The following is a 12,846-nucleotide window of genomic DNA, read 5'->3' on the forward strand; positions in this document are numbered from 1 at the left end:
TTAATAACAAAGTTGATTGTTCTGAACTGCTTTATAGATTTGCGATTAAAGCACCACGCATGAATTATCCGCGGCACCCTTGTAATTTGTTATATGTCAGGTATTGCAGAACTAACTTAGGTAAACATTCCGCCATTCCTCGAATCTCTGATCTCTATAACAACAGCGTGCGTCAACAGAGTGAAATAGACATATTCTCTAATAGTTATGCTCAGTTTAGGCGAAAATTTCTAGATATAGTATTAAGCAATAGGTGCGAAGTGATGATTAAAAATAATTAAATAAATAAGTATACACATACAACAAATATTTGTATGTAAATAATAATCATTAATCTGTATTATTTATGTATTATTTATATTAATCTGTATTATTTATGTAATGTAATTTAATTTTGTTAATTAGCTTTAGGAAATGTATGTTAAGTTTATGCATGCTGTGGTTGCCTATAATAAGCTTGTCATTTTGTGAATGTATTTTACATAGTTAAAATTGTTTTTGTGACTGTATTTGTGAATGACTAAGCTGTTGGTAAACCCAATAAAGAAAATAAAATGAAAATAAAATAAGATACGTAATCACCCCGCCGAAACTAAACTAGTTTATTTCGGTATATAGATTATAGATATATAGAAATTTCGGTATATTATGTAACATATACTGTATTTAAACAACAAATACTGAAAACGATTTATAAAATGCTTATAAGCTGTGACCAAAACAAACGAACATTTTTAGGGGTTTTTTTTTCACGGTTTATTGCGATTTTCTAGCTCGGAAAATAAATATGTCATACACCCAAAATATGATGTTCATAATTATGTACGGAACCCTAAAACAGCGAGGACTGACTCGTACTTGACCGGTTTTTAAAATACGTATAATTATATACTAACAGCTACACTCAGAGTCGCCTAATCGTTACTTAAGGCATTCCTTATTACTTATAGATTGTAAAAAGTTCACTCTAGGTACGTATTTTTTTTAAAGACAAAATCTTCTGCTTGGGTGTGTGACACACATGCGCCTGCGGCACAGACTACATAGATACCTACTAGCGCGGTGTTTATGCACCTCTGGGTAAAACGACACCTACGAGATGACTTCAAAACCAGCCCATAGAAGTTTCCAGTATTGTACTGACCTGGGGCTGGTGCTGATGTCCGCGGCAGCCGACATTTGGCGCGGCGGCAGCGCAGGCGGCGGCCCGGCGCGCGGCGTGGCGCCCACGCGCGGCGGAATCTAACCAGGAACAATTAATTACTTAAAGGAACATCACTCAAATCGGACTATTTTTATTGTCAAGTTATAACGGCGCTGATGGACCGCGATTGGCTTCGTATTGTTTAAACATTTCGTTTTTATTGAAAATTAACACACGCATGTAAGGACCGTCAAGAAGCCGTAATAATATGACCTAAAACGTAGTGAGTAGGCCGTTGAAAAACAGTGCAACCGACAGTTGACTGATTGACAGAAAGACAAGGACAAATACAGCGATAGCAAGTATAGCTTCACATACTTAGGTTTCGTTCGATTTTCACAGTAAGGGTGCCTGTCCACTGACGCGGTGCGGAGCGGAATGTGTATGTTTTATCAGATGACGGAATAAAAATATCACGCTATTTACCGACAATCTGATTGGTCTGCTTAACAAATCTCCGCTACGCTCCGCTTCAGTGAACAGGCAGCCTTAAATGAGCATCTAAATAATTATATCAAATCAAAATACTGTCAAAATAGGAAGTAAGTAAGTACCGTGGGGGGTTCGTGCGGTCGCGGCGGGCAAGCTTGCGAGTGCGCGCGCGTGAGACGCGGCTGCGGAGGCGCGGGCGGTGGCGGGCGGCGCGGCGGCAAGCTCTCCGTACGCTGCGCCGCCGCGCGCGCGCCTTCCGCCCGCTCCGCACTCTCCCCGCTTCCGCACTCCTCGCTCTCCGCACTCTCCCGCGTGGATTGGTCCGCCAACAATCGCGGCCTTTCCGGCAGAACGCGCGGCTGCCTGTCCGGTGGCAATCTTTGCCTTTCTATAATTTCGCCGGTTCTTGTATCTAATGGCCTCCTGTCCATCTGTAAGAAGTTGCAACATACTACATGATATTACATATCTCATAAACAAAGCTGCATTATCTATAGGTAATCTGCAGATGATCGGGTCCCATACGTTAAAGATGTTAACTAGGTCATAGTAGCGATCTGCATGCAAAATTTCAGCCCAATACGTCTAGTAGTTTGAGCTGTGCGTTGATAGATCAGTCGGCTTTTCCTTTTATATATTAAGATACATATATTATATCAAACACCCGAGCGAAGCTGGGCGGATCAGCGAGTGAAGTGTAAGGTTGTACCTGCAAGGCAGGCTTGCTTGGCACGTGAGCCGCGTCCGGCTCGGCGGCCGGCGCGGGCGAGGGCTGAATACGCGCCGCCTGCTCGAGAATCACTTTCTTCTGCTCCTGGCCCGCCGCGAAATACGAGAACACGCATAGCACTGCGTAACATATTTGATCCGCCTGCCATCGAAAATAAGGTAATATAGATACCTAATAGATAATAAAATATACATACTTACCTAAACTAATAGCTGTATTAATAAAAAAATAAAATAAAAGTAAGTAGGTACGTATTACTAAAATATTTGGTAAAAAATAATAAATAGGATTAGTACATAATATGCAAACCATTAATTAGATACTACCTATTTGTATAATTATTGCAATTCACGAGACTCGTGAACTTTACTCGTGGTTACGTCGAGTACAAGCACATTGCGTAAGTGTGCGTGCCTGTCGGACGAATCATACGCGCGAAAAGCGCTCGCAAACGCACAGGTTTACTTTACTCGTACCGATACGACTTAAATACAAAGCAAAAGCTACGCGCACTCGTGAAATGCAAGAACTAGGACATATCGGTAAATTATCATTATAATAATTAATAAGTATATAACCTAAATTATAAGGAGTTTTTTATTAAAAATAGACAAATAAATAAATGGTAATTAGTTGAAATTAAAGCTTCATTACCGCAATATACGATAAATCGAACATTGCGAAAAAGGATAGCAAGCGAGAAAGAGTTAAGTAAGTAAATAGAGATATAAAATAAAAACAACACGTGTACATACATCAGAGTGAGTTATGAAACGTAAGGTGCATAATTCGGTTGGTTTCCATTGACCTCGACAACTAGATAGTATCGAGTAAGCCATATTGAGAAGAAACGATGGAGATCAAGCACTACTTTCTCTGCCTACAACATAAGACAAGGACCCATGAACTAAATCAAAATAAAATTAAAAGAAGATGAGCTGATGATAGAACGAACACTGGACGTGAATTACTTACCATTATTGACTTATATTTTCTCTGTATTATCTGTCTCGTTTTGGGATCTGCAAGCACGAATAGACAAAGATGATAAAATGTTCTATAATACTGTAAACGAACACAAGTTGTACGTATTGTTATATATAAATATATAAAACCCGGCCAAGTGCGAGTCAGGCTCGCGCAACGAAGGTTCCGTATTACAGTCGTATTTTTTCGACATTTTGCACGATAATTCAAAAACTATGATGCATAAAAATAAATAAAAATCTGTTTTAGAATGCACAAGTGAAGCCCTTTCATATGAAACCCCACTTGATATAGTTATCTTACTTCAAAATTGAAAATACTAATTATTAGTTCATGACCACAATTTAATTTTTTTTGTGTGGTATAACCACAAATTCACGGTTTTTAGATTTTTCCCCTAATGCCAGCTATAAGACCTACCTACATGCCAGATTTCATGATTCTAGGTCAACGGGAAGTACCCTGTAGGTTTCTTGACAGACCGACAGACAGACAGACAGACAGACAGACAACAAATTGATCCTATAAGGGTTCCGTTTTTCCTTTTGAGGTACGGAACCCTAAAAATGGAAAATAATTAATAAAATGTTGATGAACTTACTAAATTCTTCTAAAACGAAGATACCGCCATTTTGAGTGAAGCATTTTCGTATGTGGTCAAGCCGCACAAAGAACTGAAAGACAGAAAATTCATTGAATGCACAGTTCATATACAGACGATACTTTAATTACTGTGATGTCTAAAGCGTGGATATAATTTTTCTGAGAGATTGCAAATTATACCTATGTGTAGAATAAATTAACAAAAATAAAAATTTATAAAAAAACTCTGTAGGTATGTACATGTTTTTCAATCTTATCTAGAATCTAGAATATTTAGATATCCGTTTAGTGCCTACAAAAGCGTGCCCCAAGGCTATTCTAAATTAGTGCACAAATTAGAGCACTGTTTACTTTGTAGATGAGTTTTCTAATACCTAATTTATAATTTTATACTTAATCTATATATTAATAGTCCATTCGATTTTTTATAAAATAGATTACTTTTGTTTTTGATACGTAAAACTTTACATATTAAATTTAGGTGGATCGTTGGAGACCACGTGCACAATAAATCTTCCATAAACCATCAAAATATAAATACATAGAACACTTTCTTTAAATTTCTATGAACATTGTTATTTTAATATATTTATAGTTGTTGCATTTCACGTGTGCGCGTGTCTCATGCTTGTGTTTGTCGTATCGGTGCGGTATGGGTAAAGTAAATGTGTGCGTTGGCTTCCGAGACGGTCAAGCGGCTTGACGTCAAGCACGTAGATTTGTTTTGCTTGATCGAGCTTGATGCGCCCGTCAAGTTGCTTGCTTGAACTGTCTGAACGTCGCGTCAAGCAAAAATATAAAATCGCATCAATCATGCGTCAAGCAAGTAAACGCTTGACTCAAGCATCAAGCGAACTTTGTATAAACGGCCAAAAACTTGATTCAAGATAAAATCTACGTGCTTGACGTCCAGCCGTTTGACCGTCTCGGAAGCTCTTAACTCGCGATCGATAGGTCCGTGCGACAGGCACGCACACTTACGCAATGTGCATGTAGTCATACGACGTAACGTAACCACAAGTAAAGTTCAAGCGCGCGTGATTTGCAAGAACTATGCCTGAACGTTTGAATAATTTATCTATTTATTTCTGATCAATTACGATAGCCCAAGTAAGAAAAATGTGCGAAGCAATAATTTTAATTACCTACTAGGTAGCCGTTCTATGTTATTTACAAGTGTAATAATAATGCTTGCTACGATAGTAATGCTATGAAACTAGGGTAAAACAAAGATACAAACTAGCTGCATAGGTAATGCAGTTATTAAGCTAGCAGCTATTAAATAATGATGTTATAAGTAAATAGAAAGTAGCTATAACATTTGAGCTAAGTACATATGAAGAAATAATATTTTAGCATATAAAATATCGATGCTGTTAGCAAAACGTAAAAGTATAAAAACAAACTAGCGCGCGTACCCATTGTGAGTAGGTAGAGGTAGATATACCTACTTGGTACATTTAGCCACCATTTTTTTAAATATACAAATTTAGACGGCAGATATATGTTAAAACTACGTAGATGCAGTATTAAGCATTATACACACAAAAAATACCAAAGCTTATCAGTATTTAGTGTGCTAAATTATTGAGTTACATTATCTTTTGCGTCATAAGAATATCATAACCAAACATGCAGGAATTTAATTAAATTAAAGGACGGAACTTTTTACACGCGCTGCAAAGTCCTCGTCAATGATATAAAAGTGTATGAGCCATAAATTGCAGCATTCACTAATTGGCAAACAGGAAATTGTTTAGTGACGAGGCTTGCAAGGGCGAGTGCCTCGGCCTCGGGAAGTGAGTGCGTGAGGGAGTGCGGGAGGACGAGGCGAGGCGGAGGGCGGGCCGGAGGGCGCGCCAGAACTTGTGAGATGGCAAGTGCTCTACGACTGACCTCATGACGCGTGGCTGAGCTCAGCTGAGTGACGCTCGCTCGGGCTACGGCGGAGGACCGACTAACCTCAGCACGTGGTGCGAATGAAAGATCGAAACCGCTCGCCGGACGATCCGTGATACGAATGCAAGCTATCGGGTGCGATAATGAACAAATAAACAAAGGGCTTCTATGTGCATGCACGAACGCGCGCGGGGCGCTCGCCGCACTCGGGATAACTAAACAACGCTAACAACGGCTAAAACAATCGGAAAGCCTCAAACTACAAGTAAAGCCCTACGACCTCGGACGATCATCGCTACCGTGCACGCGACGCGACCGCGACGAGACCGCGAGTCGCTAGGTCGCGTCGATCGTCGTAGGAGCCAGCCATTACTAGGTTATGAACCACTGAGTACCTCGAAATCCTTCAGCGCAGCGGCGCGGGTTCGGCGGGTCCGGGAAGGGTAGAAACAGACAAAAACAAGATATTAGTTGAGGGCGGCCGAGCGCGTGTCAAGGACCATCTCAAAAGTTCCTAGCGGCGGAAGGGCGCGGGGGCCGGCCTGGCGGACAGTAGCACATGCACAAATCATATGAAGTAGGTATACGTCGATCAGATGGACAACGATCAACCTTAAAATGTAATAAAATAACTAACTATTACATCAAATTAGTAATTGATAAAAAGGAGATAAAAACACGATAACCGTCCAACATATTAAGCTGTATTCAATTTCGAACGTAAAACATCCGTAATTAAAAATAGAAAAGTACGAGAACATGATTAGCACAGTGATATTAAATATAATATTGAAAGTACACATAAAATAATAATAAAATAATCGAAATAGGAAAGTTTGAGTGGTCCTTGCTAGGTTTTTAAAATCAATCAATATATTAAAGATAATTTACAATGTTCAATTTGTTCGGGAGCATCTTCTAAGCGAGTCGTATGATGGTATGTTTGCGAAATAGCTGATAAGATAAAATATTGAGATCCTCACGTACGACAGTAATGCCGAAGCTTAACGATGTACGGAGGCGAAACATGATGCAATGCGCTAAGTCATCTGCACAGTATTCAGACAATAAAGCTTTGGCCAGCGAGGGACGTCGTCGGTTGCCATAGGCTGCCGAGCAATTTCCATGCGCGGCATTCTATTTAAACTTTGTTGTTCTAAGACGATTCCCAAAAATAAAGCATGAACACTGAAAAAGATACCTTACCTGGCAAATTATTTTTATGACAATACCAAAACTGAAGCAAAGTCGACAAAATTAGATTATTCAGATTTTGGTTTATCATCTTTAGTATACATAAATAGAAGCTGACGAAAAATATTTAGGTAAAATCAATGTACGAAGTTGAAGACCTACCTTGCTGTGGTGGAACAGGAGACCGACGCCTTCCATGCACACCTTTAAGAAATGTTCATATGATTAGGATATTCAAACAAGTGAGTAAATAAATCAGAGGGAGAGATACCTATGTACCTACCTAATAAATCGTAATATTAGTAGGTATAATAATATAGGTAACGATTTTTTAGGATATATTAGGATACATAGTTAGGATAAGCACTTAATAAACTTGTCTTGCTTGTAATGCTGGCACTATTTGAAAGTTTATTGCAAAGTTTACAATAAGAGGGCAGATATAGATATTAAACGTATTCAAAGGGTCGATACACAGAGAATTCAACTTTAAGAATACGCCTATACAAGATTTTGCATGAAAACAAAATCGTAATATGTTTGCAGGGGGACATGGGAGAATGCTTTGTTGTGATTGGTAGAGTCAAGTCATCAAGACAATGTTGCCCCACTCCGGTAACCTCATTGGTTACCGGGGTGGGCTAACTTTTATACCAAGCAACTGCCTAAGCTTGGTGATCGCGGGTGTCCGGCTATTAGGAGTCTATTGGTGGTGGTCTGTGGGTCGATAGGTACAAGTGGAACCACAGAATATGTAACAGTAGGTAGCTTCCAGGTACCGGAGGTTCACTCCGCACCGCAAAAACGTTTAAATACTCTTATTATAATGCAATAAAATACAATTCACCTCGCACAGCGCTGCAGAGTACAATTTGACAAACAGCTCTTTTTCTATCTTTTTCACCTTATTATCTCTTATTCTCTCTCTCGTTCTCTTAGAAGATAAGACTTAATGCCCTTTCATAGTACTTGCGATGCGACGTCGCGTCGCATTTGCATGAGAATCGCATTAGTGTGTGACGTCTTTGTTGCGATGCGAGTCGTACCGCAAGTATTGTGAAAAGGCCCTATGCGAGAGCCGTCCAAGGACTGCACTGCCGTAGGTAATTTCTCAGGTCACGTGACCAAGTGTGCTCGGTCTGGTGGAACTTAGTATTGTCCAAAAATTCGTTAGTCAAGACGACTGCATCTTGTCACATGAAGCCGGAGCCGCACCGTAGTGTATCTCTGCCGCTTCAATCCTGCGATTTTATTACGAGAAAATAATATTATATCACTGTCAGACTCGAAACTATACAGACTTGTCTATTTTATCTTTATAAATTTCAGTAATTAATCAGTAATTCCCAATCAATCCCTTCCATAATACCTAATATTCATTTACGAAATACACGTGTGAACTTTGCGTTGGTACCGTGATACTAATTAGGTGTATACACAAAATGGTGGCGTCGAGTTGGTTCTATTTGTCCCATTTGCGGTCCGGCGCAGGGTGCGGCTACGTCTTCCTGTACAGTAAATCTTAGAATTAGGATGGCTTTCGACTAACAGCTATAACGTTCGCTGAACGAGACTATACCTGTATGAGGCCGCCCTCGCCCGTGGCGCAGTCCTGCACGGGGAACTCGCCGCCCAGCTCGGCCGCGTCCTGCCGCCGCCCGCTCTTCTCCATCGCCTCTTTGATGCAGTAATATAGCGCTTTGCACTGCATCAATTCGTCGATCAAATATTACTAACTTATTCTTATATAATACATATGTATTTTCTATTACCCTACAATTACTTACCCTACAACTGTAGATTTGAAAATCTTGATGCAAGAAAATAGGTGAAGTAATCTATACCTACTAATATTATAAATGCGAAAGAGTGTCTCTCTGTCTGTCTGTTAGTTTTTCGAGGCCTATCCATTTAACTGATTTTGTCGAAAGGTAGAGATGATAACTTGCGTTCTGAGCACAGCTACTTTTTATCCCGGAAAACCGAAGTTTCCACGGGATTTAAAAAACTAAATCCACTCGGACAAAGTCGCGGACATCATCTAGTCTATACTATTATATAAAGAGGTAATGTCGTTAAGTTTGTTTGTAGGGGGTAATCTTTGAAACTACTAAACTAATTTTAAAAATTCTTTCACGGGTAGAAAGCTTCATTATTCCTGAGTGATATAGGCTATACGGGATCTTTTAAAACCTAAATCTACGCGGGCGAAGCCGCGGGGATCAGCTAGTATAAAATAAATTAAAAAGTATTTTATCAAATCGGCTCTTAAAGGATAAAGATCAATTTCATCTACCTTCTTAGTATAATATTTATGTAGTTGCGTCTGACCCCCGTTCTTCCTCCAAAGGCACAAAACTCTTATTTTGGGACTATACGTCATATTCACTAGACGTTCGTACCACCATCTCTCCACTATCGTTCCTACAAAAAATTTAGAACTGTCAGTAAAACTTCTGTATGAAGCGTTTGGAGCAGCTAACGGTTTGAGTTTATAACAACTTTTGCTCCGCAAGTTAATGATTTAACAGCAACCAGTTCCTAAGGACTGGATAAAAAGAACAAAGAAAAACAATCATATAGTGACCGACGTATTTGACTCTGATCGTAGCACATGGAGCGGTCACTATACGTCTTGCCCCACCGACACATGGGGTGTCCCCTTCTACCACACACGATCACTCTATGCAGACACCGTCGTTGGTAGACTACTGACGACGCAAGACTGAGGCCACACGATGCGTTCTCGGTGCGTTGTGCGCCACACCGCAATCAATTCGGTGACTGGGTGCAACACGAGCACTACGTTGTCGCTGACAGACAGAGCATGGCGTCGCACCGCTTCACCTCTCCTCACCTCGTCTCTCTGCTCCCAAGTCCGTTACGCGTGCGGTGTGGCGCCGCGCGACGTCACATCGCATCGTGTGGCATGCTACTGTAATGTGACAACAGCAACGTTCACGCACCGCACCGTCGCCGTAACGCATCGTGTGGATTCACGTATTCGTGTGTGCGTGTTTACCCTGCGTGGAGCGCAGCACGAGGCCGTCGTGGCGCACCTCCATGAAGCGCAGCGCGCCCGCCGCGTCGCCCTCGTGCACCGTGAACGTGGCGCGCCGCACCGCACGCGATCCTAGCGCCTTCAGACTTATGTCGTTCCCGTGCTGGGGATCGATAATATTTTAGTGGGCTATAAACTTGAACAAATTATTTACTGGACACGTTTGGCCCTAAAAATTGTATAAAATAACGTGTCAGCAATTTTTGCGGGACAGGGGGAGATCTTTGGTCATATACGACTATTGAATCATAAAACGAACAGTTTTGATAATTCGCAGTTGTCAGAGCACATTTTAATTGTCACAGGTAAAATAAATGTTTGCTTTAAGTTTAAAAAAAACAATTATCTAACATTGTTGTCAGACATACTGATGATCTGAGCTGCAGGATTTGTTGAACCTTCAGTCCATGACTGATTGAATGCCAGTTTGATAGTCAAACTAAACGTGTTGGCATGTTCTTAATACATAGCTAGGTCTGCTTCAATTAGGGCACTGATTACTAAAGAATTGTCAAAACTCACCAAATTGTGAACGACATCAAGCAAATGATTAACTTCCTGGCTGTACACCAGGCCGATGTGGCTCTTAGCCAGTAATCGCCGCACTTTATTCCGAACTATATCTGCTTCCACGCCGAATAGAACCATCGCCGCGGTCAAATTATACAAAGCCGTCGATAGCAGTCTATCTTCTTCATGCTCGAGGCGTTTTCTTTCTGTTTCGCTCAAGCATTTATAACGTTCCATCATTTCGTTCGGACCTTGATCCATGCCAATCATATCCCGCTCTTGGCTCACTGCGTCTAGGAATGCATCTTCCCAAAACTGCATTTGGTCCCATAGATTCGATCTTTCTTTTCCTAGAAAATGTATTAGTTTTTTGAAACTAATTTTTATTTTAAGTGTAAATTAATAATCAACATTTTCCCTGTCCCCATAGTTAGTGCAGTAATGTACAGTATAAGGATTGAGAAGTTAGGGTCCGGAGTACAATGATGAAGTATATACTCGGTACCTACAAAATCAACAGTTTCCAAATCCCCACGGCTTAGAAGTGCAGTACCCCGCAGTAATAAGATGGAAGAGATGGGACTTGAAGTTTAATAATGAACTCTTTGCTTGACACCTTGGTATCCTAGCTCAGATGAGAGTTTTATGTTGTTTTAAATATTTTTGTCAATCCATAATCTTAAACATTAATTGTTCAAAAAACAATTACTTATTCTTATGAAGGACCAAAGTAACTTACTAAAAGAATACCCTAAGAGTGAAAAGGTATCTTCTACGCAAGCGCGTTCGTTCTGAGACTGCATCATCACTTGTCAATCAGGGTCTGATTGCAGCCAAGCGCTAGTCTATGAATTAAAAAAAAGTAACATCTAGTACCTATGAGGCCCTGAAACAGGTAAGTGCGCGCTGTTTCAGGCGAGGTGAGGGGCGAGGTGGTGGCCACGCCTGCCATGGGCCGCCCGCTCAGCGACGACTTGGACGAGAACACACTCCCCGTACGACCTTTGCCGCCTGCTCGACCCACCTACCAATATAATATTATCTTCATCATTTAACATGTCTTGGCTATTTGTTACTCTACAAACTTCTGATAAATATAGTAAATTTTGAAATAAATCCTTCATTCAATCTCACCCAATATCAGCAAATAATTTGGGAGTATCTAGTGAATTTAGTAAAATAAATCTAAACAAATAACTATAACATAGAGTGTGAGCATGCAATTAATGAACATAGCCAGCGTTATTATACCATCAATTTACTTTTCAGAAAATATGTGCGTATTTCAATATAATATTTCAATTCGAGTATGATGACGTCGCATTGACGTTTAAATAATAACTACGAAATAATGCCAACTAAAGCTGTCCACACATCAACCAGCATCCATCACAGATTTTTCGGGACTCAAATTATAAAGGTATAGAATAGAATAGAATAGAATAGAATCTATACCTTTATAATAATAGCATATGTATATTTTACATGCTAATTGGTGTGTTTAGCTTGTAATATGCAACACTACTATAGCACATGAAGCCACACGGCACTATGACTTACATCGAGGAACATGACGTCAGTGTCAGAGAGATAAGACTTAAAAGAGGCGCGGTGGTCGATAAGCGTGGCGCGGTTAGTGGTGATGGAGCCGCTGTCGTCCGGCGAGACCGACGACGCCGCCGCCTGCGCCACAAAACCAACCTTACCACGGAGCCAGGGTACGCTCACCACATCAACAATCACATGCTAAACGGATGCGAAAATTGAAAGGCAACTAAATCGCTTATTAATATTATCTATATCTTCCTTCAGAAGCAACGCGTAAGAAAATAAAGCCTAACCCTCTAACAAATAAACCTGGAATAGCGGTGGAATAGTTATACTCTGTTTTGTCTTTTTCCTTCAAATGTCAAATTACTGATGACGGAGAAAGACAAAACAGAGTATAACTATTTCACCGCTATTCCAGGTTTATTTGTTAGAGGGTAAGAAACTTATAAGAAAATAGCTCTGAGACGATAGCATGATGGTCCAGCATATTCTACTTAGAGAAGATTCAATGACAATCTGCCATAAGGAGACCAGGTAATACCTGGCAGGCCGCAAAGATCTATATAAATCTATATGAAGAGAAGAGTGGGTCTTTTATGAAATCATGTTGTTTTATAAAGGCATAAGTCACAGCCAATAGAGTATGGAAGGCTATATTGCTGCATCTCTATGTTC

The 12,846-nt window shown here is 40.3% G+C and overlaps 1 protein-coding gene across 10 annotated transcripts in view; it reads right to left on the minus strand.

Moving 5' to 3' along the window:
* Nucleotides 1–12,846, minus strand: part of Rab3-GEF (Rab3 GDP-GTP exchange factor) — a 43,783-nt gene that overhangs the window by 3,581 nt on the left and 27,356 nt on the right. For 6 of the 10 annotated variants that reach the window (XM_069498985.1, XM_069498984.1, XM_069498983.1 and 3 more), the window contains 13 exons: nt 12,181–12,303; nt 11,497–11,644; nt 10,633–10,970; nt 10,072–10,213; nt 9,346–9,473; nt 8,629–8,754; nt 7,212–7,253; nt 6,251–6,259; nt 3,955–4,027; nt 3,342–3,388; nt 2,346–2,507; nt 1,759–2,067; nt 1,145–1,242 (listed from right to left, as the gene is read on the minus strand). In XM_069498985.1, the coding sequence (XP_069355086.1) occupies nt 1,145–1,242; nt 1,759–2,067; nt 2,346–2,507; nt 3,342–3,388; nt 3,955–4,027; nt 6,251–6,259; nt 7,212–7,253; nt 8,629–8,754; nt 9,346–9,473; nt 10,072–10,213; nt 10,633–10,970; nt 11,497–11,644; nt 12,181–12,303 (1,745 nt within the window). Of the gene's footprint in view, nt 1–1,144; nt 1,243–1,758; nt 2,068–2,345; nt 2,508–3,121; nt 3,247–3,341; nt 3,389–3,954; nt 4,028–6,250; nt 6,260–7,211; nt 7,254–8,628; nt 8,755–9,345; nt 9,474–10,071; nt 10,214–10,632; nt 10,971–11,496; nt 11,645–12,180; nt 12,304–12,846 lie in introns of those variants that run through there. The other 4 variants (XM_069498987.1, XM_069498981.1, XM_069498989.1 and 1 more) reach the window with 4 other exon arrangements.

Source organism: Maniola hyperantus, chromosome 6 (assembly GCF_902806685.2).
Source record: "Maniola hyperantus chromosome 6, iAphHyp1.2, whole genome shotgun sequence".
Taxonomy (NCBI): Eukaryota; Metazoa; Arthropoda; class Insecta; order Lepidoptera; family Nymphalidae; genus Maniola; species Maniola hyperantus.